We start from the raw sequence: 23837 nt of genomic DNA, 5'->3' as shown, positions 1-23837 counted from the left end.
CCCAGAATTAATTGTTTGATGCTTTAAATTATTAATAGCATACAACATAGCGTTTACTATATATAATATTGTCCGTCTCTTTTTATTCGAGTGCTGCTTTTACAAAATCTGATCCTTTCAAACGTCTTATAAGATACTCTCATGTCTTTGATAATACTGTACAATTGTTCGAACCGTATAGATACTTGCAGAATTGGAAATCAATGAAATCACAAGATGGAATGAAACATGTTCGTGAGTAATAAATCTCTCTGTCCTGTCCCTAATATTCTGTCGAATTAAGTTAGAATATTAAGGCGCATTTCTATTTTTCGTTTGAATCAAATCTTTGCTGTCGGGTGGCACCTTAAGTTCTAAAAGTGATTTTTCTCAGAACCACCTTTTGACCAGATACGCCTATTTGAATTTATACAGCAATATCCAGGATCAGTAGAATTTGAGGATTCAGGGAAGTTTGTAAAAGCTGACACGTAATTGTTCTTGTACGATTTATGGAAAGTAAGGCAGCGATAAAATTACTACAGGATAATATATTTTGACGAAGTCTCAGGATCGACTCTTGCAACAGCGACGATATATCCGAGTTTCCGGACAGCGTATGAAACTAGACTAACGTCGACATTGTCGATTATTCCTTCTCCGCGCGACAGATTCCGAGGACTCATCACGAATACAATATGGCTTGTCTCTTGTAGCGCTCTCGATGGCCTCATCGGGGCGAGACTTCGATCCACGTACCCGGGCCTTCTCCGACGAGGAGCTCAAACCGCAGCCGATGATCAAGAAATCACGGAAGCAGGTCAGTTGATTGTCATATTCGAATTGAATATTTTTCATTCATCATTCGATAAATCTCCTTGTTCGAAGCATTGAATCAATAGGAAGAGCGATCCTTTATAACATCTTTTTCTTTTATTTTTATCACCACTACTCTTTGTTTTTCCATTGTATTTTCTATCTCGTTTTCTATCCTTTTATTATTATTTTTTTTTTCTTTTCTATCAAATATGTCCTTATTCGATGCTGAACTTCTCATATTTAATTGAATTATTATTTGGGACACATAATTATTATTTGAAATATTTCTTACTTTAAAGTCAAAGTAATGGAACTTAGAGCACAGAAAAAGAAAGTATTTGATTAAGCATGGTTATTATAATATTCCTAAAATATAAAATAAACAGAGGTTCTACTGTACAACTAATTCTTTTATTTTTATCTCTTAGAACCATATAAATAATTTATTGAAATTCAATTTGTAAGACTTAACAGTCACTCTATGATCTTTAATAGGATTTTCCTTTACAATTTCTCATTATAGTTTTAAAATACATCAATTTCTACGTTCGTTCTAATTTCCTGCTCTTTTCCATGCCCCGCTATCGGCTACAGTTCGTTCCGGATGACCTGAAGGATGACAAATACTGGGCGCGTCGTAGGAAGAATAATATGGCAGCGAAACGATCGCGAGATGCACGTCGCATGAAGGAGAACCAGATCGCTCTCAGGGCCGGCTTCCTCGAGAAAGAAGTAAATCTTCCCACGCCTCTAAAATTAAAGAATATACATTTAAACCAGGCTCTAAGTCTTTGCGTCGTATTGATGGAATTACGCCAATGTAGTGGAAATCATGTCCTATGTAAAACAGAATCGTTTTTGTTATGGGACACATATGGGAACAGCATCATTCCTTTTCAAACATGCAGAAATATGTATCATAGAATGAAAGTCATTTAATTGTTTTACAAATTTATCTTTATGTTCCTGTAAAAGAGAGCCCTTTGCTTTGCTGTACAAATACATTGAAACCATGTTTTATGTCAAACAAAATCTTTCCTAATGTCAAGCATGGAACAGTATGATTCTATCTCAACGAGAAGGAATATGTACAATGCGCAGTCACTTACATGTTCTACAGATTTTTCTTTGCTTCTATAAAAAAATCCCTTCACCTTGAAGTACAAGTACATTTTCCAGTGATAAACATAGATTAACATTCGCTTATCTTAAAAACCAAAATGAATTTTTCTGTACAAATAAAACTTCTACTATAACTGTATCAGTCTCCAATGGAAGAATCATCCTGTTCTGAGTTAAAACATCATTTACATGAAATGTTTTGTCCCTTGGGATAATATTTGTATTATCACAGTCGATAACTTACGCTCTATTTTTAATTGAAAGAATAATTCCATGAAACAAAAATGCAAAATTTCAGAACATGGGCCTGCGGCAGGAACTGGACCGGTTAAAGAATGAGAACATGCTGCTGCGTGACAAGCTGAGCAAATACACGGACGTCTAACAGTACGCCGGGCAAGCAACAGCTCGTCGTGGTATTAAAAAAGATACAGACACGAGCGTTTGTTGTGCCAGCTCCTCCCACACACTATAGTCGCAGCACTTAGGTTTTTCGCCAGTTCGGATGAAAGAAGAATAATAGAAAAAAAGAAAAAAAAACGAAAAAAAAGAAGAAGATGAAGAAGGAAAAGGAAGAAGCGCGCCGAATCGCAAGACCATCTTCGATAAATTCGAACCAGCCCACCCTTAATCCCTAGAGGATCCCGAAGATATCCTTCGATGAGAATTTCTGCTAATTCATCTTTCTTCTCCTCTTTCCTTCGCTCTTCACATGCTCATATACATACACAAAATGTGTACACATACACACATACACATGTAATTTCTTTTAACCCATTCCCCTTTGGTCCTTCCTGAACTCCTTTCTCCCTTACCCAGCCCCTGAAAGCCACCCTCTCAAAAAAAAGTGTACATAGTTATATGTATAGTTAGATTATATATGTATACATGCATACATACACGGCCGTGTGTATGTTTGTCTGTAAGCGTGACTCTGTGCGCGCGTGTACACGCGCAACCGCATGCACACGTGTATGTATTTATACGCGTACATGTATATACCATGCAGGTGTATTAACCAGTCGGGTATATCAATTCGCTGCAACGCATTATCGAGCATTATATGTATACACATATATACAAGGAACGCGTACGTATATATCTATATACATAAAGAGACATAAGCATACACGTATACACGCGGAACCGCAGACCGTGGAATCGTTAGTGTGCGTGCCAGATGCGAATGATGTATAAACGGCAGGACACTTTGAAACTTTTCCTTTTACGTCGGGCACGTTGATCAATCAATTAAACGCTTTCTATTGACTGTGTTGTAGGAAGATTCAATAGAATTTAATCTCAATTAATTCGTTAAGTAGAAGGCCCGTAGTATTTTTTGAAGAATCCTTAATTTTTTAAACATAATAATTTGTATACTTGGATATCTCTTCCATTTCAATGCACAGTAATATTTTAATGTTAATCAAAATGATTTTACAATTGTTTTTAAATAAGATTTACGTTTGTAAAGACTAAAGAAACTGATCCATCTGAAATTAATTCTGATCTAAGATACTTTTTCATTAATTACTTGATTAGAAAGTTCCTATTAATGATATAGTTGGAAGATTTGAATTTACTGGAGTAAAATTAAAGGAAAAGCGATCTATTGGAAGAATTATCTTAACTGTATTTACTAAACATCTGACACGCACACGGTAATCGCCACATAAACAGGGCTGGAGCTGATTAGAGTAATAAGTGAAAGATGTACGAATGTGTTAAACACAGATAGGCGCGCGTAGAAATGATCGATAGTTGGAAAATACGGCCGCAAGCGGTCCTTAAGCGTCTATTTAATCACACGCTGACTCTCGAGCTTCTGTTTGGTTCTTATACAATGCAGCCCCCAAATCTGATTATTGCGGATACATTCTTGATCTAACGTTTTTCTCGGTAGTCTAACTTCAAACGAGCCATGAAGCAGCGATTTTAAGGTTCTTGAATGACGTCTAAATTGACCAAATACAATAACTAACATTATTGTATTTCGACGTGGTTTTGTAACCTATCTGCATTATATTTTAAAAGAGTATCCAGTGAATTTTATATTGGTTGTAACATTTTCTAATGGAACTTTTAATATTAGAGAAGAACGAGAAGCGAAAGAATATCCGTAATTGGTGATTTGTTAAGAAAAAGGAAAAAATGAGAAACAAAGAAAGGAAAAAGAGTTAATTACGAACGAAGGATACTTGGGAGAACGACGCTTTTCTGCGCACGGACTAGGTCCTAGTTCTCTAAGAAACGTTAATTACTGTAGCGTATCCCACAAGTGGTGATGGTACACACACAAGTGATTCTAGTTGTTTTTATCGTAAGATAGAGATCAAGTGCTTCTTTTTTTCATACATAACGTTTTAATCTCTCTCCTCTCTGTAGCGTTTCGTTTTTTCGGCGCTCGGTTGTATGCCAGTTGGATGAGTCGCTCGAAGAGCAACATACACTTTCTCGAGTGCGGGGAAAGCGTCGCGACGCATCTTTTATTATCGTTTTATCATGCTTCGACGTAGTCGATGGCTGTCCGACAATGGATTCTCATTAGATGTTGTCTATGGTGCTCCTCCCTTTTATCTCTTGCTTTTCTACTTCATCCTTCAATTTTATCAATATTCAGTATATATTTTATATACACAGTTTAGGAAAGCAGTGGTCCAGTAATTTGGAACTCCTTCCATCTTTCCTTTCTTATGCAATGGATATATTATTGGCAAATAATTTCTTCTTTCTAGTCTTTTTTTTATCAAATTCTACTACTCTTTTATTCGTTTGACCTGTTCTGTTATTTCTTCTATTAAATCTAGCTCTTCATTTCTTCATTCCTATTTCTTTTCCTTTCAGTTTCCCAATGACATCGCATTATTTTATTGTTATTCTTCTCTTTCTATACTTATCTGTCTGTTGCTAATAATATATTTCTGTTATCTATCTATTTATCTCTTGATATCTATCTTCTTTATATTTCATTTGCCCATTGTTTCAATATGTTCCCACACAAGCACCATACAACTTGGATCTTTTTTAAATGTTTATTGTTATCTGTAAATATTTTTTACTAAGTACCACCGTACTATTAGTTCTTTTTTATGGCAAGATATAATTGCATAAATCAAAATTCTAGAGAATCGTATAATGATCATTCTTAAAAAGGAGATGAAGAGTACTTTTTTATTGAAAGAAAAAGCAATTGCATGTTCCATTGTTAATGACGCCACGGCGAGAGTTATACACATGATCATAGGAATAAATCGTGTATTAAAAGGGCTACCCTTCGGACAAGAATAAATAACGTATATCTCTGTTCGTAGTTGCTTCCTCTTGTCTGACAAAGAAAAGCAAAGAAATTCAAATGCGAAAAAGAAGAGTAATCATGAGCTAAGCCCACTCATGCGCCTTTCACGAATAATACACATGCGACTAATATTTTATGTACTGTTGATGCGCTAAATGATAAGGGATTCTGCTCGTTGCAACGCTCAGTGACAATAATCGAGTATAATTATTATATACACATGTTTTTTAGCACCTTCTGCGACGTGAAATCGGCATTAAGAGCATGTTCCCGGTGGAACTTTTTTTATATTGCGCCTGTTATTCATTTGTTACATTATTAATTTGTTATTTTATCATTTTTTATCTGTTCCTTTTGACCCTACACTACACGAATTCTCAAAGAGCTTATAACGTATAATGATATATATATATGATACATCATAGATACTATCATATATACGTGTATATTTGTAGACATATACAAGATGAATTAATTTTATAGAAGGCTTTGCCAATGACAGATTCGCTTCGAAACCGCCAGTTTTTTATACGGCAATTACATTTCCTAGTTAATTAAAGTATACGTACTCTGTACATTTGTTTCTTTATTTTTGCGATCACGCGTTAAAACTTCATAGAATCGACTCTATTTTATAATTGTGAATTTTAGTTGGAACAGAGTCCATGTATAATTAATCGTATCGACGATATGGAAAATTGTTTTACGTCTTGTTATCATATATATATATATATTTTCTTTTTTTCGCCGAGATTTTATGCACGTTGTATAATATGAAATTTTTGTGTAGTTTATAGTATATACGCGGTGAATCTCGTAACTGCAAAAACGAAATTACACGCGAATTGCTTTTTCAGTTTAGACTCGTGATTCAGCTCCTAGTAAAATACGATTGAAGAAATTCGTTTAGACGTATCCCTTTACTTGATTGCGAAGAAGAAATGAAAGGCAGAAGTTAGACAACAAAAAAGCGATTTACGAATGTGACATTTAACATTTCTAAATGTATTGCTAACTCCATGCGTGAGGAACGTGATAGAATGAGGTAACACAGATACAGATTAGATTAAGAACATACAATGCAAGGAACATCTCCGCACTCATTGTTCAATCAGATCACACATAAAACACATCGCTTTTTTGGCATGCAGCCTGATTACCTGAAAGATAAACAGAACTCATTAGATTGTAACATCCGATGCATCGAAAGCTATTTAAATATGAATAATGGAGAAAAATTGTCACACAATGCCTAACAAAACGTACTTTTTGTATCTTGTAACTGCGATTAGTAGCGTCTAGCGACAAATTACAACAAAGCCAGGCATTTTTTGTTTCTTTTCCGATTGTTATAAATAGACTGTGGACTCTGTAAATTATATTCATAAAAATATGAATTTCCATGTATATCCGCGGTCTAATTATAAATAATCCCTGCGTCGACAGTCGTCCTGAAGATGTAAAAAAAAGGAAAAAAAAAGAAAGCAAAGAAAGTCGAGAATGAAAAAGAGACGCTCGTTCACGTTTCTCGAAGATCGATATTTGTATAAGTACCTTCTAGTACAAGTTGCTAATTAATTAAACTACTTCGTAGCTTTCTAAGTGACCGGTCTTGGATCTCGGCACAGTTTTCAAACAATGACAAAACGATGAAGCGCAATAGTGTTTGTTGGTTATGTAAAATGAAAACAAAGGAAATAGAAAAGGTAAACAATGTGACCACGTGCGTGCGCACGTGGCGTATGCGCGCGCGCTGAATACTGCAGTCTGAGGATAGCGAAGCAAAAAGAAAAAAAATCTATAAAGAGAAAAAATGTCGTAAAGGAGAAATCGTAGAAAAAAGATAATTAGAGAAAAACACGGTAGATGCAACTGACAGCTTTGCTCCAATTAGAATTTAACGACGATGACAGAACGGAAGAAAAAGTAAAAAAGCAAAAAAAAAGCAGAAAAGAAAAGAGCAGAAATAAATGCAACATAATGGGAAGAGTTTTAGATGACGTCGCCGCGTCCATTTAAATGACACGCCATCCGATCCATTTGAAACGAAAAAAGATGAGAAAACAGTACACGCGAGAATTAAAATACGACCACCAACGTCAAAGTGTATCACATTTCGAGAAATATATGTATTTGTTATTGTTTTCATTGAATTATATTGTTATACCTAATCCCGCATCCATTTGTTCGTTTAAACTTATTACTACGCTGGTAATATACGCTGAAATGCTTTAAATAGTCTGGAATATTTAATAATTCTGTCACTATTGATATGATCAGATTGTACATAACGATAATCAGTTGCAGAAAGTAGTGAGAATAATCCGTGGTTATTTAAAGGACATTAGCATATTATTTCATGTGTGTTGTATCTATATTTAATTGAAAGAATATATAGGGATCTTAATTTTAAAATAGCTGACAAAAGAAACGAGCAATGATTCATTACTTGCTTGCGAAACTATAGTGGCCTCGATATAGTACAAATATAAAGTCTGTTTCATGGTGGGTTTCTGAAAATTAGTCACGCTGATATAATGGATTTCATAACCACGAGGTGGACTGGCTAGTACCAGTCGTACGATGGTTCTTGAATGAAAACGGTACGAATGTTTCTTTACATCTAAAATAATGTTTGAGTGTACAAAATAATTGTAAGGAGAGTGCGCACAAACGCACCGAAAGAATGTTAATTTGTTTCTCTTGCGATTCTTTGGACAACATCAGTTCAGCGTAAGGAACAGTTCACTGACAAATGTGCACAGTTTTGTATGTGTATCTTTGTCTCTGTCTCTGTTGAATACCGTGAATTCACCATCGAATCGTCTGTCCATAGAATCGTGTGTCGCACAATATCGCTCTCTCCTACTGGCATTTCGTACACTCTGCCCTTGTCACGCACTATCGCTCTCTCTTTCCACTGGCATTCGTATACTCTATCCTTATCGCACAATGTCGCCAGTATATGACTTATCTGCAGACGGAAATTTTATTACTCGAATAAGTCATGTCCTGCCATCTGTCAAACATGGAAGGAACAACAGATTAGGACACTTAAGGACAGATGACAGTGCATGGCACATCTATAGAATAGAATCGCAATATTGTGCGACAAGGACAGACAATCATGCGACGATAGAAAGAGACGGCGATACTGTACGACAAAGATAGACGATACGAGAAGTAGTAGAAAGAGATGGCGTTCCTATGTGACGAGGACGAACGACACGGACGTTGTTAAACAAAGAAAGCGATACAATCGTGATAAGGACAGATATATATATTTTGTAAAGTAAACGATGTTAGGGGGTAAGCGTCAGTGTGCGAATCGGCTAGTTTTCAATGTATATTTTCAAGTTAGTTTTTTTATTTACTTCACAAGAAGAATAACGTAAAATATTGATATTGTCAAGTGGAAAAAAATAATTAAAATTATTACTAAGGCGCCAAAATTATTTATTATACATATACGTAATATAGGCGTAATATATCTAATGTCCATTAGTTAAAGGAATAAATTACAAAAGGTGACAAAACAGTTCGAGAAAATTGGTAAATATTGGTAAGTATTTAAAAAATCGCCGTGGATACGCATGTTCCTTCTGCTAATTACTTCAGAGGAAGAAACGTGCGTATAGTTCTGCCGTTGGCCGTTAGAAGCCCTTGTTCTTATCGCGCATCATTTTGCTGACTTTGTTAATATTGCATCGATGATCTCCCTATTCACCCTGATATACTTACATACATATGTATGTTGGTCATCTGGTTTCAACTATTTCTCTGGTTATACTCTAGTGACAAAATAATGAAAACGGCACTATTATTCATCTTTAATAATTACATTCTATTTTCAATGCAAAAAGAATATTTGTAACATTTTTCTATATAACGAAATAATCGTAAAATGTAGTGTTATATAGGGAGGTGAAACATATGTTACTAGAAAGGGGATTCCCCATTGTACACAAAATTTCTGTTCTCTTTCATCTATCCTTAATGTATCCATGGTTTTAATAACAAATTTATTCGTCTTTTGAGAATATCCTGTTTGAATACTAACGTTTATACGAATAGAAATTTGCATACACGCTTAAGGTCTATTATGTTATATATTGTGTTATACTTCTACAATAAACTGTTTCAAAGTGATATTTAACCATCGCTTATATGAGCAATAACTAAAATTAGATTTGTTTGCAGTTAAACACAATTACGATTGTTAGGTAATTGTGGGAAATCATATGTGTTAATCATATTATCTTATATTCAGTTATAAATATCAGTTTTGGTGTAATTATTCGAACTGATGTATTTTAAGGAAGCTCAAAAATTACTTTAAACATTCTTATTATATTTAAAAACCGATATGGCTTGTTTGAACGACGAAAAAGTAAATTTATATATCTTTACTTATATACTTATTATATACTATTACTTATACTTATAATTTGATGTATTTTAGACAGAAGCAATAAAACTTGCCAAAGAATATCAGCAACATTATTATGAAATGCTTCCTGATTGGTTTTTATATGATTCTGAAAATTATGAACTTATAAGACATAAGATCGGATATGCCTTGTTTGGTCTTCCTAAAGTTGATAAAGACATAGAAATATCAACCACCTGTAAAAGTAAAACACCGGGCAATAACCAGGAGAATGATATATTTAGTAAAATAGTGTACGATAAGAGGATGTGTGAAGTTATAGATACAATATATCGACAGATAATGAAGTTTGGAAGAGATAAAGTGGATAGTACTATTTATATTGGAATTATATTTAATGTAATACTTTTACATGCGGATATAAACGAATCCAATAAAAAAAATGATAAATCAAACAAAGAATCTAATAACATAAGTAGCGTACCAATATTTAAGCTAAAAACAAAAACATATGGTATATCTTATATTGACAATGAAGGTAGAATGTATAAAACTTGGAATGATTATGTAACAAATAATACATTGCCTCAGTGTACTATGATTTTACCAAAGAATGGTTTGTATCAGTATAATCCAAATTATAAAGTTACAGAATATATTTCAACTGCATGGGTTCAGATATTAGACTCACCCGCTTGTGCTGTTAAAACTAAAGTTCTTAAAGGTATTGATATGACTGCAAACACATTGTCTGTAGCTACTACTATAGGATTTGGAGCTGCTAGCTTGTTAACACCTATTGCACCAGCTGTTCTTGCTGCAGGTATGCGAAAGTGATTCAATTTTCATTTCCCTTTCATCTCAATTAATTGAGCAAAATTATTATCATTAGGTCTTATTCAGAGTGGCATCTGTGGAACATGGATTATTGCGAGAAATTCTCATAAATTAGTAGATTTTGCCAAGCACAAACAATCCATTACTCCTACAAATAAGAAAGCATTTTCTGCCTGGCTTGGAATAGGCAGTACAGCCTTATCGTTAGGAGCAAATGGAGGAACTATGCTCCTCTCTAAAGCTTTTGAAAAAAGCAGCACCGTAGGTGTTGCAGCTAAAGCAGCTTACAATTCTCTGATATTAAGTAATTTATCAATGAATGGCATTGGTATAGTTTATCAAGGATATTGTTTAATTGACAAATACAAAACAGAAAGAGATGTTGATTTTTTGGATATAGTTATATTCACTTCGCATGTTCTGTTCTTTAGTAATGCCCTATTAAACACTAGACTGGCTGGTGAACTCATAGAGTCATCTAAAGGTACCATCTTTGAAAAATTTAAGGCTTCTTTGAGAATCAGTCGACTAAAGGAAGAGTTTGATAAAATGAATGCATACACTGATAAAGGTACACAAAGTAGATCTGAAGGCATTGTGTACAAAATAAAGCAATTTACCAACAAAGAAGATTTCTTATATGGTTTGAATAAATTAAGCTGGGGAGAGAAATTTCCAATAAAATATCAAAATAATAACATTGTGATAAATAATAGAATATTCATAGATCCTGTTCAGTTCACAGGACATTTACTGACAATTGGCACAGTCGCATTTAATTTAATAAATTCGGATTCGTCAATAGTGTCCAAAGAAAGAAACGATGTGATGATTAAGCTAAAACTTTTACTTAGACAATTATTAAAAGATTTTTACGTAGAATCGAACGATGAACAGATGCCTGATATTAATTATTTTAATGATATTTTGCAAGAAATGAAATACTTGGATAACGCGATGGATATACTGACTAAGTGTTTTAAAATTACTACTGTTATATTAGAACATTGCAATGATCCCAAACAGTTCTTATGCGAAGCTATTTATTTCTCCTGGACGTATTGCAAAGCAAATTTAAAAGAATATGTTATAAATCTTAGCTCCGCTCCGAGAAATAGGATATTCCATGCATTAGCGAAGATTGTTACATTTTTATACGAATGCATCGAGGCAATAGGGAATGAATTATTCTCAGCTTTTTACGCATACATGATGAATACAAAACTAGCTATTGATAATCAGTATTGCTCATCGCTGTAGCGCTGCCTTTAGTAAAATATCTTATTCCTGTATTTAAAATAACGGAATATTCAATTATTACTTTATATTGCTTCATTGATGATATTATTTTAAGCTGGAGGGAAGAATCTGATTGATAGAGTTTAGTTGTCATTTATTGTGAAGAGATTTAAGTGTTATTATATTTTTAATATTTGTACATTTATAAGAACTCGGCGTAACAACTTGAAAATAAACGAGAAGGACAAGAAGGAAATCTTACTTCTTGCACAGAAGTGAAGGCATTCGTTTATTTCGTTTCTCCCAAATATTTAGATACAACTCACACAAATATATACAGACGATACTGAGCACATTTACAATTGTTTCATCTGATCATTGGTCGCGTTATCGTTTAAGAGACATTTATAAAGCAAATGTTACAATTGTCGTCGATCTCGATCGATCGTGATTATCGTATGGGTGCGCGCATAATAAATTAAAAACCTAAGCTATAATTTATTCGAATAAATTACTTAGGTATACGACAGACGAGTGAATTGATCACTCTTGGATTAGTATTGACCCATCGTTTATCGATCACTAAACGATGTTAATACTCGTCCACGTATTAAACGAATTTACGGATATAAAATTTTCCAATTTAATCGTATAACTTAACACCGAGCATAAATACAATGAGAAATGCTACGAATAAATATTAATTATTGAAATTTCTTTATCTACAAAATATATCGTCTTGTTACGCAAGCGTAATTAAGAATAATGGATTTTAACGTGCGATTCGATTCGATTCTGGCGGTTCTTTGGAACATGATCCAGAATATCCGACGTTTTCTTCTTTAATATTAATTATTATAAAGCGTGTTATAATAATTAATATCGTATACAGACGACTGTATAAATACATCGTGGACTATATTCGGTACATGCACGCGTTTTCATTTTTTTTGTTTTTGTTTAACAGTTATACAATTAATTACATCATAACACGTACTTTTTAAACGATGACCACCATTCGAACTCTGGTGTTTTAAACGTTTCCGTAAATGATATTATTTAATTCGCTTATTTAATCATTTGCAAACATCGTTTCCCTTATGTGCGTTGGAAGAAACAAAAAAAGGAAAAAGGATATTTTATTTCTCACATATCTGCACCACTTTTCGACTTCGTATCGTTTTATGTATGTATTTATATACAATTATCACGTAGAAAACGATAACGAATGTGCAGAAAAAATAGGTTTCCTGGATATCGAGCAAGATTACGCACGATATGCAAAAATGCAGAATATATAATATCGTTCTGTCCATTTCCATCTTTCTCTTTATCTTTCTCCCTTTCTCTTTTCTTTAATTTTAGAACTGACTGTAGTTTGGTCGTCGATTTCTTCTTCTTCAGCTAACTATTCTACATCCGTTCTTCGATAAATAAAATAGGCTTTTACCTATCCTGTTTTGTGATTTTTCTTGAGAAACAGCCACTGGAATGTGTATATGTGTGTATAGTTTTACTGAACGTTTATTGAATGTGTTCGAACAGTTATGTAGAATTCGATGGAAGCCCCTGTACGCTTCTGCTTCTGCTTCTTCGATTCGGTATCTTTAAGTAGATACAGGCAGAAGATAATACATTCTGCTTGCAATTATTCTCAAATTATTATTATCAATATTATCAATATTAAATAATATCAATATAAATATTTTATGTTAATTTTATATTAATGTAAATATAATCTATAATTATTTATATCAGTAATATTAATAACATTGATAATATCGATAATCAAATTATTAACTACGATACACTTAGTATCCATTACTTAAAGAACTCTTCGTAATATTCTCTTCTCTCCACGCAAGTTTGAAGGATAAGATTCCTTCCTTTTTTTCCCAGAAGATCTTGAGCTTCCAAATTCGAACAGTCTTATAATTAATTCCAGATTTAAACGTCGGCTAAGTAAATTCTTAAAATTACGTGAAACGATGACCGATATTGTGTGCATGAACGCGGCTGCTGATTATACGTACAAATGAAAATTTCGGGCAACGATGAACAACTCGGACTCGAAAAATCGCACGATCGATGTCCAAAATACGTATTCCTTTTCCTAATTGGTCGTATTCTTTCGTTGCGATTCCTGGATATGATAGAGCGAAGATGAGTCGTTTCGAAACCTCGCGTTTGGCAGCGTACTGCGGCTAATTATTGCTAGACCGCTGATATTTATGCATTTATGGGATATTTAAATGTGTAAAATATATGTTATATGTTAAGATAGACAAATATCAAATCAAACAAATATCAATATCAAAAACAAAGTAGTCGTTTTAATGTGTAGAATGTGAAACAAGTTTAGTTGTTAAAAAAAAAAAATATTAATTTGCATAAACATTCGCAGTCTAATTATGACGATTTCTAGTCTGTACATTCGAACGATTAATTATCCACTGCACGGATAATCGCTACAAGTTTCCATCTAGGTAACTTTAAACGCCCATATTTAAATACTGTTCGTCGTTTTCTTTCGTTAACTTGGAACGATTTGCTTCGGTTCAGTAGTATGCTCAGCAAATTTAATTCAATCGCGTTAGTATTAGTCGTGGTTTAATTTACGGATAATACAATTTAACACATCCCATGCCCACACATAATTACACTGTTGATGAAAATAAAATATGGTATTCAAAATTAACGTACCAAGTATTTTGGAGCAAGTACCACTTTCTTTTTTATTAAAATATCTACAAGTATGCCCAGGCTCGATCTGTAAAAAATTAAAATTGCACAGTGATTCGTAAATTATTTTCATAAATTTTATTATCATTTCCTTCTGCTGCTCATACTACTGATGCAAATTGCACCGATGACTTATTATTATTATATCCATAATGTCCATTAACCTGTTAACTGGGTAGTTCCTTAACCAGAAGCTTTTTTTGGCACAGAATTAAAAAATGAAGAAGATTTCGTATTAATTTTAATTATGATATAAAAATGCAACGTTAGATTAGAAATAGGAATCTTCGAATAAATAAATTGCTAAATTCATGACAAATTGAAAATGAAATGGAAGGACGAGTTAACTCGTCTTTCCCGGTTAACAGGTTACGCGCTATAAAACTGGTCCTGGATGTATCCGACTGCTGCATTGTTGCACTTCGGAGATGCATTCGATTACTGTACAGAATGGCCCGTCTTCGTGGGATTAAAACTGATCAATCGTTGTGGTAATCTTTCAAATCCCTCGAGGGTTTTAATACTAATACGACCAGACTAAGTTCAGGACTTGTTGTTAGAGTCTCTTTCGTACGATAGATCAAGCTTCTTTCCGATTATATCACACTTGCGAACGCTGAAATAGGTGCTTTTCATTCTTATGTCCCCATATAGGCACATCAGGTTCTCTCATCCAGGTTTGTCGATCGCTATAGTATTATTTCGACCATATAATCTTCGATACCACTGAAATTCTTTAACCCTTTCACTCTTGTTTTTGTTAATTTTGATTATACTAACTGGTTATAACAGCTGCATGCCATTTCATAAGTACTGCCCAATTATAGAAAGAAGTATAAAAACAAGCTTCTTCGTATCTTCCTATTTTCATATCTTTCAATAATAGCGATCATTTTATATCTTCATTTAGTGGAAGATCGTACTAAAGTATAATAGTGCACTAGAAAGATGAATAATAAATTTAATGTCCTTAGACAAAATGTAATAAACGTAGCGAGCTTTAAAAGTTTATGTCAGTTTGCTATAAACTGGCTATTCAACAGATACTATCTTCTTACATAGTTGTGCAGTATAGCTGAGTATAGATGACCCGGATAAATATTTCAGATAAACGGAATGCTTGGTAAGGTTTTAATATGTTATTAAGTTACGTGCAGTAACAGTAATTAAATGGTAGAGGGAATTTACGGACAATAATGTATATCATATACCCATGAAATAGTTCATAAGGTAAATAAATTAATTAAATAAATTACCCTACCAATATCAAATTCCATAAATAAACAATTCTGTAACTTCACAACAATTCCGCGTTCCAAAAAACTCTCCGAGATACATCATTTCAAGCATTCCTCCCAGAGGATACTTCAAATCCGACCCAAACCATAATTACTTATCTCTACTGCAAAGCGCCAATTCACCAGTGAAAGGGTTAATAATTATTAATCGAACTCCGGCAAGCCCAGCTCTTCCACGTTAAATCACAGCTCTGTCCCCTTTGGCGACACTTTGGTTAACAAGCCTAATTAAAATAGCCATAACCAAACGAGGTGATTCGATTCGTCACGAATCGTCACCGTGATATCACCGTGGATATTTTCGAGACCAGCTAAGCTAGGTAAGTCCTGGGGTTCGTTTTGGGATTGCCAGAGTCGTCTTTCGTGGTGCACGACCAGGCCTCCTCCGCTAAGCTTCCGTATCTCTGAACCCCTGGAAATGGCGGCCCGGTGCTCTGTGGTGAGTAATAACCGCCCTTCAGTTGATAATAATTACTAGTCTGTTGGTACTGGTACTGATCGCCGTGCAGAACGTTGCTGTAGCCGGAATACGAGCCATACTGCGAAGAAGAGTACGATGAAGAGTATCCTCGCTCGCTCAAGCTTCGATAAGGCCCCGGATGTTGGGGCCTACCCTCCTGTCAAACGGGCGTGCTTACTGCTGCGCTTGTTATATAGTCGATGTCACCTATACTCTTCACTCGGCGATGTCTTTTGTTGCCTGTGATGGGTCTAGGTGGTAGTTGCGGGGGTGGAGGAGAATTGCTGCGAGCGCTGCTCATATACTGACTAGCCAGGCTTCCGGTATCCGACGAAGAAGATGGAGAGGCCTTCTCGCTTCTGGGTCGAAATCCAAAGGCTCTGCTTAACGATCCCTGTTGAAAAAGGTGTAATATTGAATTAATTGGAAATTTCGTTGAGATAGTTTTGAGACCCATCTGTAATATGAGAAATACGGTAGGTCTCGTTTTCAACGTTTCGCGTGGGGCAAATATCGAAATATTTTCCATGGTGTAACATTTCGGAGAAAATATTCGTTTCTCTCGATATTACGGAAAAAATATTGGAATACCTTTTCTAGCGCAATATTGCAGGGATATTGGAATATTTTCCTTTGAAATATCGTGAAATTGACTGCAGCTATGGTGTACCGGTGGTAACAAATATTTTAAAGAGAAGGGAGGTTCCATTTGCGCGCAAATTTCTCTACGGTTGGCACTGTATAAACGAATCCTGTATGCTTATTCATTTACTATTTTTTAATTTCGTTTGAGAAATACGAGGTTTTAATTGCTGTAAATAAAAAAATTTATTTTTTATTATTACTATACTATTATTAATATAACACTACAATGATCCCAGAGCTGAAAAAGTAGCAATTTGCAATCTGAGTGAAAAGTTAAACTAGAGTATTTAATTAAAACATAGAAAATGTAGCAAAAAGTATTTCTGTTTCGCAATTACAATGCACAACCAATGATTCACACAATATAGAACGTATATACCAACCGCAAAAAAATTCGTTTCCGTTTCCTTGTATTAAAAGATATATCTACCCTGTCGTTCTAATAATTAGATATTAATCAAATTTGTCCAACACGTCAATACGGAGACCTACAATATTTCGAAGGATCTGTGGATCTCGACTTTCTCGAGGGGACGATGCTACGAGCAAACGAGCTATCGGGGTGTCTAAGATGACGGGTCTTGTGAAATTGCGTTTCAAAATGTTCGAAGAGAAATGGTTCTCTGTGGCTGAATTGGTTGAGTCTGCAGTATCGAAATGTTTCGAAACCGAGACTTCTTTGATAACGTTTCTCTTCCTTTCAGAAGGCATTCGAATACTTGTTAAACGAATTTCGAAACAGTTTCGTTGAAAGAACATAAAAGGGAGAAGGCGAGGGATAATTGGATATTACAAGCTGGGGATGCACGTGCAGCGACATAAGGGAAAAAAGATTTCTACGATCTAGATTTTACGAAATTACCCAAGTCGTTTCTGAATAATATGAGATACGATCTTGCAGGATTGGAAGACTAATAATTCATCGCACTAAAGATTCACCTCGACGATTGGCTAGTCATTGGCACAGTCAAGGGAACCGAAGAAATGGTTTATCTTCTAAGAAACAGGGGGAAAAGAAAAGAAGAGAATGTTTGAAGCTATAAAAATTAAAATGTTTTACGGTCAAGTTGAGAATCGATCGAAGATTGGCTAATAAGGAAATGTGATTATTTGGAAATTTATATTTATAAACATTTATTAAATTTATTAAGTAATATCTCCTAAGACATAAGTATTTTATTTATTCATGCAAATAAAGCATTTTTCTTTGGTAAATAATCTATGATTTTTACACACATATATGCATACTGAAAGAAACTGAATGAAACGGGGATTAAATTCTTTCGTTACAATTAAGTACACCTGATACTCGTTTTACACGGTACTTTCCTTTTAACGCGCTCTGGTTACAGTTAAGCGATTTTTTAATACGTAAATGTAAATGTACTGTAAATGATACCAATCTCGAAAGCTTTTCTCGAGATCTTGTATGGCTTGTTGCAAAGAATTGTTCGATGATTTTTTCACTGTAATAAGAAAATGTTTCGTTGTAATGTAACAAAGAATAACGATGAATAATATGCCAATTTTCGAAGGAAATATTATTTTGATTTTCGCTAACACAAGTTTTATACTTTGTTGCAGATCAATTATTTCACGACTTTTTTTGAGGGTTTCTTTATATGGTAAAACTCATCCACCGTGTAAAAACAACTGTATGTAACTTACATTACAAAAATTTGCATTTGAAATATCGTAGATTTGATCGAATTGCTATATCCATAGTACACGGTAAAAACATTTAACATATAGTTATCCATAATATGGAAAGGGTCAATAGGATTTTGATGACTTGTATCGTATTTGTTAAATCCTGATTAGCCAATTTCGACGTAACTACATTCTTCATCTAATCTATGAAAGGGGCCCAACATAAAATTAATAATGACGACTACGAGATAGTTCATAAAGTATTGTAAGAAAAATGAATATGAAAAGAAAAATGATTATCTATCATGATATACGCAAGTAAGTTATGGCCGCATACCTGTGAGCTCTTCCACGACAACTAGTAAAGGACGAAACAAGGCGGATTAAGAACCCACATTGTGAATTCCACATTGAAATCATCAGTTTATATTTACACAATGGCTCGTCATTGTTATAATCAGTGTTTTAGATAGCTAAAAATCGAACGTCCGCACTTTCTGCCTTTCGTATCCTGTTTTTGTATTCTTTTCTCTCTTTTTTATGCGATTATTCACTACAATTATCGTATTCTTAAAAACAGAACACTCTGGTTAACATACATGAAAAAGGAGAACGTGATAATCGATCGTTGCTTCTTTATGTACAGTGTTTACAGTGTGACGGCGATACAATCAGCCTTTTAAAGGAAATCTTCTAGTATTTGAGAATAATTAGGAATCACGATATTTTATATCGTAAGTCATCGAGCTCTTTATAAAAAAAAAGAGGAACAAAAGTTATTACCTCGCAACGGAAAAAGAGATTGGAGATTAAAATTCAGAAAAACATTGTTTCAATTAACACTTTGATATTTTCAATACTTAGATTAGTAGAAATTGAAGATTTCTATGGGATATTTTCTAAAGTAAATTTTAGAATTTTAAATCATAACTGATATCGTTGGATCTTAAGTGATAAAAAATTTAGGTTTTTGAGTTAAATTACTTGCAATTACTCAAGTTACGTGTGATAAATCCCTTCGACGAAACATAGAATATAAAGTAGAATTCAATAACCATACGAGTAACCTACGGTCCAATAATACTAATCGAAACTTATGATAAATCACTAAAATTGTACTACTAATTTCCTAAGAAATAAGCGATCTAACACAGAGAAACGAGAAGTCAAAGAGAATTGGAAAAAAGAAGGTTCCACTAATAAAACAGTAAAAACACGCAATATACTCACAGTTCGATGAATTACGATGGTAAAATATATTTGATCGGGCAATCGGCTAAATTTGATTATGTTAAGCTCGTCGTTTGCGAACGTCGCGAATTCTCACGATCCTTATGAAACGTGATAATAAGTAATTCGCTGCGATCATACGGAGAGAATCGTCAACGAGGGTTTACAAGTTTTACAAGTAAATAACTAAGTACAGGGAGAGGACTGTTTGCGTAATTCCTACAGTTACAGGCGATACGATTTGCGCTCGTACCCTGAATCTCAGTCTTTTTCTTTCTTTTTTCAGCTTTTGTTTTCCTAAGACAATGATAAATTCCAGGCGAATAATAATATCGTATCGAATCGGAAAGAAGAAACGAATTTCTGTTTCTCGGGCTCGTCGGACCGACGACGAAAATTTTCCATGAATTTCATTTAAAATTAATTTAACGTATGAAAAAATTATTGTACCAATGATTCTCTGATTATCGTATCAATGATCTGTTCGTACTCATTTACCCGTATTTTCGAAGTCCGTGCGGTCGAGGTCGAGATCCATGAGAATCGTCTACATTTTAGCGTAGTGTTCGATAGTTGCTAGTGAAATAGATTCTCTAACTTGGCAAATTATAAAGACGTGTGTGAGGCACTTCGCTAAAATCTAGACATTTGAAACAAATAATTCACGAGGAGACATCCCGGGGAGAGTGTGAGTACCGCGAAGGATGCCTCGTCGTTCTGGAGGATGCTCTAAGATAATAATGAAATATCTACTACGTTTTCTAAAAAAATTTGGAACCGTGTAAGGTTGCGATTGATTGCGTTGGTTCGTTACCGTTTCCGTGACAAATCTCAGATGGAAATAGTTTCTAATTCTTATCACAGAAGGTCGTTCGATGTGTAAATGCAACGAGATATTAAAAACGAACGAACTATTCGGTTTTGTATGGAAAATTGGACTTGATCTTTTAGATTAAACTAACAGAGCAATCATCGTTTCCTTTACGCATTCCTTCATAGATCTATTCTTTCGAAGTTTCCTCGAGAATACTTTAGAGTCGCGAACTTGATATCTCCTTCAAAAAAAAAAAAAAGGAGACGAAAAAAGTTAGAATTAGAATTAAAAAGGAATTTGTGCAGAGTTTTCTAGAATTCCTATCTTTCCAATTTATCATAACTCATAAGTGATCTATAGAGGAAACTTGGAAGGAGTTTACTCTGTAATAAACACAACCTCTCGATCAGATTTGAAAACTCATCATTGGGGATCCCTATGACGATAGATCGATGTACACAGACGTAGCGAAAGAAACGATGAATTAATACAGATCTAGATACATATACGTATATAATAAATATATACATATATACCGAACCTTTTTCAAGTAAAGAAGACTGCAGGTCTGCGACGATCCACAGGATGCAGGGAGAATGATTAACGTTAGGTTAAGCACATAGCTCACAGCTTTTAACCCTTATCGCGTGAAAAGTTCAGTCACACTTGTAGCTATAGAATAGAAGTCTCTACTTTCTGCTTCCTTCATTTCGAAATTGTTAATCCTTGATTCACGTGGAAGAACGACTAGAAATTTAACATTATACAACGATGTTTCTTTTCCTCGAAATTTACTGATGTTACGAGTATCGTGATGTTGCGACAGTAGCCGATAAAATGACTAAAGCTTGATGTTTGCGTGATGTTTAGCCGTTAACGATGATGTTCAAACGTTGTTGCGTAGCTTCTTTCATGTAACTAATTTAAGATATTTCTTTGTGCCTATATCTACAAAGTGTACACTACTTTCGATAAGGATTAAACTTATTAAAGAGGGTATATCAAGACTTAAGGTATAAGGGGCTTATTATCTGGTGGAAATACTGCGCGAGCGTCCTTACCTAAGCGATGCCATGCAATCGTGCCAATGAGAAATTAAATGAATAAAGAACTCGATATATATATATATGTATATACAAATGAAACGATGAGAAATTAACGTGATTTTAGAAATTTGAGTGAAAATTGTTAACCAGCAGTGGCTCGAATTATATTCGATAATAAATGAAGAGTAAACTTTTGTTTTAAATGATAGATGTGGTTGATAAAGTTAATTCGAACAACCGCTGCAAATGATCATTAAATGCGTAATTATGTAACACGATGTTAGTCAGTGATGGCTTTCTATATATATACTGTTTTAAAATAATTTATTATTTAGGTATTGTAGTCTTGTTAATAGGATTGAATGTAGAGGAAAGTCATCCATGACTAATGATTGTAACTACGATATCTTTCAAAGCAGATCGCTGTTAATTAAATTTTGTCGTTAATCGCGGTTCTTTGGAGCTTCGAGATAAGGATTTTTGCAATTAGTAGTATCTATTATCTCTGTCAAATATTTATAACAGTTAACAACATCGTCGATAATAATATTACTCTAAAACATAACCAAAAACATTTAGTATTTATCTAAAAACGTCTTTAAAAATATCAACGCGTATTGAAATTCCAAAGAATTTGGACGTTAAATACTAAAATTACTTTGCGCTTGTTAAATGAAATCAATAGAGTAAGCAACTAGAAATTTTCGCTTTTAAAATATGAGTACTTTTTGTTTCGTTCTGTTTAGGCTTTCTATTTCTGAGATAACGTTGTACGAAGAGAACTGCATTTTTGTTGGTTCGCTATCGCTATCTCAATCACGCAAACGGATTTCTCTCTTACATATGACATTGAATATCCCAAGTTTCAGTAGAACGTGATGGTCAGTGACAGACAACGCCGAGTCAGCGGTTTCTACTATTACTACTAGACGTAAGTATTTCTAGGAGAAAGTATAGGTCACTGTGCCATTCGTCAGTTTTTATGTTTTCAATTTGTCTTTTAAAATTATGTACCTTGAGAATATATTGAATTATTGACTGGAAACAATATTTGCTACAAAGAGTACATTTCTACCTGTGTTCTAAATGATTTAATAGTTTAGTAAGTATAAGAACTTATACTTAGTACTAATTACACTTTAAAAAGCTCCTCTTTATTTATAACATAATCTATCATGAAAATATATTTCTGAAAATACGAAAATCATAAATCATACCTGAAAATTATCTGAAATGTCGACTCTCTTCTAAGATTAGAAATTCTTTCAAAATACAAGTTCTATCTTTCGAATTTACTCTGAAGCTCTCCTATGATTATTTACGAAGAGTTAAAATTACGAAAGAGAAGAGTGAATTATCAATAATAATCAGAAGAGAAGTTACTTAATTGCATTAATATGAACTATGAAACTGATGAGTGAAATGAATAAAATGAACTCTATCGTAGTTCCATATCGTATGAAAATCTATAAAATAACTTTTTTTGCCACAGTGCGTTAAATATTTCTCCTTTGCTCATCCAAGGATATAAACCCGGAGGAATTCACTAACTCTCAATAGTCAGGAGTGATATGTAATAAAATATCGCGACAAGCGATCTGCGAAGAACGAATCGTGTTCTGCACCAGCTCGAGGAAGAATATAAGGGCAAAGAAATTAGAAATACCACCGAGTTCCCGGTGCAGTAGTGAATGGACCAGGTGTGTCTTTTTGAATCTATACGGTACGTTACCCTGAGGCTGGATCTGCGTCTATCGACCGTGCCCGAGTGATTGGTCGTCATGTGCAGGGCGGACAGGGAGCTCTGATGATGCTGAAGATGTAGCGCCCTGCTTCCACGACCGAGGCTACCGCCCGCGCTCACTGTGCTCATCGGACGACCCCCGCTGGTGCTGTTCCTCGGGACCACCTCCAGCTGACTTCTACACACACGCACACCACGCTACATGCACGCCTTTTTGCGTACACGCATCCTGACCGCTTATATGCACACACCTTTGGCGACACCGCGGACACACACACGTTCGGCACGTTTTGCAGCGAACCTCTCTCCTCGTTTTTTAATTTCATCTTTACATCTGTATCTCTTTCTTATTCTTTTTCTCTTTTAGTTTGATCATGCGAGAAAAGGGTGTGAAGCAAATTTCAGGTTTTCTATGGGAACGGATGTGTTTATGTGGTGGTTTAACACGTTCCGCGACGTGGATTGTTTGTGATCTTTGATATTGTAGATGTAAAAAGACAGAGAGTTTTGTTAGTAAAGTTTAGTTA

General features: G+C 34.4%; 3 protein-coding genes and 1 long non-coding RNA gene across 20 annotated transcripts in view; 2 read left to right on the top strand and 2 right to left on the bottom strand.

The window, feature by feature from the left end:
• LOC117155283 (PAR-domain protein 1) overlaps positions 1-7368 on the top strand; it is a 101063-nt gene extending 93695 nt beyond the window's left edge. For 4 of the 8 annotated variants that reach the window (XM_033331129.2, XM_033331128.2, XM_033331127.2 and 1 more), the window contains 3 exons: positions 696-799; positions 1393-1530; positions 2219-7368. In XM_033331129.2, coding sequence (XP_033187020.1) covers positions 696-799; positions 1393-1530; positions 2219-2305 — 329 coding nt within the window. In that variant the 3' untranslated portion in view covers positions 2306-7368. Of the gene's footprint in view, positions 1-650; positions 800-1392; positions 1531-2218 lie in introns of all 8 variants that reach the window. The other 4 variants (XM_033331126.2, XM_033331125.2, XM_033331124.2 and 1 more) reach the window with 1 other exon arrangement.
• LOC117155287 (uncharacterized) lies at positions 1266-8123 on the bottom strand. Its single transcript, XR_013059769.1, has 2 exons — positions 7895-8123; positions 1266-1548 (listed from the first exon to the last, which is right to left on the bottom strand). It is a non-coding gene; the product is annotated as an uncharacterized LOC117155287 (long non-coding RNA).
• LOC117155281 (uncharacterized) lies at positions 8070-11956 on the top strand. 2 transcript variants are annotated; one of them, XM_076623423.1, is made up of 4 exons: positions 8070-9310; positions 9416-9605; positions 9678-10428; positions 10498-11956. In XM_076623423.1, exons 2-4 carry the CDS (start codon positions 9582-9584, stop codon positions 11700-11702), a joined length of 1980 nt encoding a protein of 659 aa, XP_076479538.1. In that variant the 5' UTR covers positions 8070-9310; positions 9416-9581; the 3' UTR covers positions 11703-11956. The 2 variants fall into 2 exon arrangements, with proteins under 2 accessions (XP_076479538.1, XP_076479539.1); XM_076623424.1 differs by having other exon boundaries at positions 8070-9438.
• Liprin-gamma (liprin protein kazrin) overlaps positions 11940-23837 on the bottom strand; it is a 140197-nt gene continuing 128299 nt past the window's right edge. For 6 of the 9 annotated variants that reach the window (XM_076623415.1, XM_076623420.1, XM_076623414.1 and 3 more), the window contains 4 exons: positions 23299-23488; positions 18814-18834; positions 16360-16575; positions 11940-16260 (listed from right to left, as the gene is read on the bottom strand). In XM_076623415.1, coding sequence (XP_076479530.1) covers positions 16033-16260; positions 16360-16575; positions 18814-18834; positions 23299-23488 — 655 coding nt within the window. In that variant the 3' untranslated portion in view covers positions 11940-16032. Of the gene's footprint in view, positions 16576-18813; positions 18835-23298; positions 23489-23837 lie in introns of all 9 variants that reach the window. The other 3 variants (XM_076623417.1, XM_076623421.1, XM_076623422.1) reach the window with 3 other exon arrangements.

This window comes from Bombus vancouverensis, chromosome 12 (assembly GCF_051014615.1).
Source record: "Bombus vancouverensis nearcticus chromosome 12, iyBomVanc1_principal, whole genome shotgun sequence".
NCBI lineage: Eukaryota > Metazoa > Arthropoda > Insecta > Hymenoptera > Apidae > Bombus > Bombus vancouverensis.
This window is presented reverse-complemented; position numbering and strand designations above follow the sequence as displayed.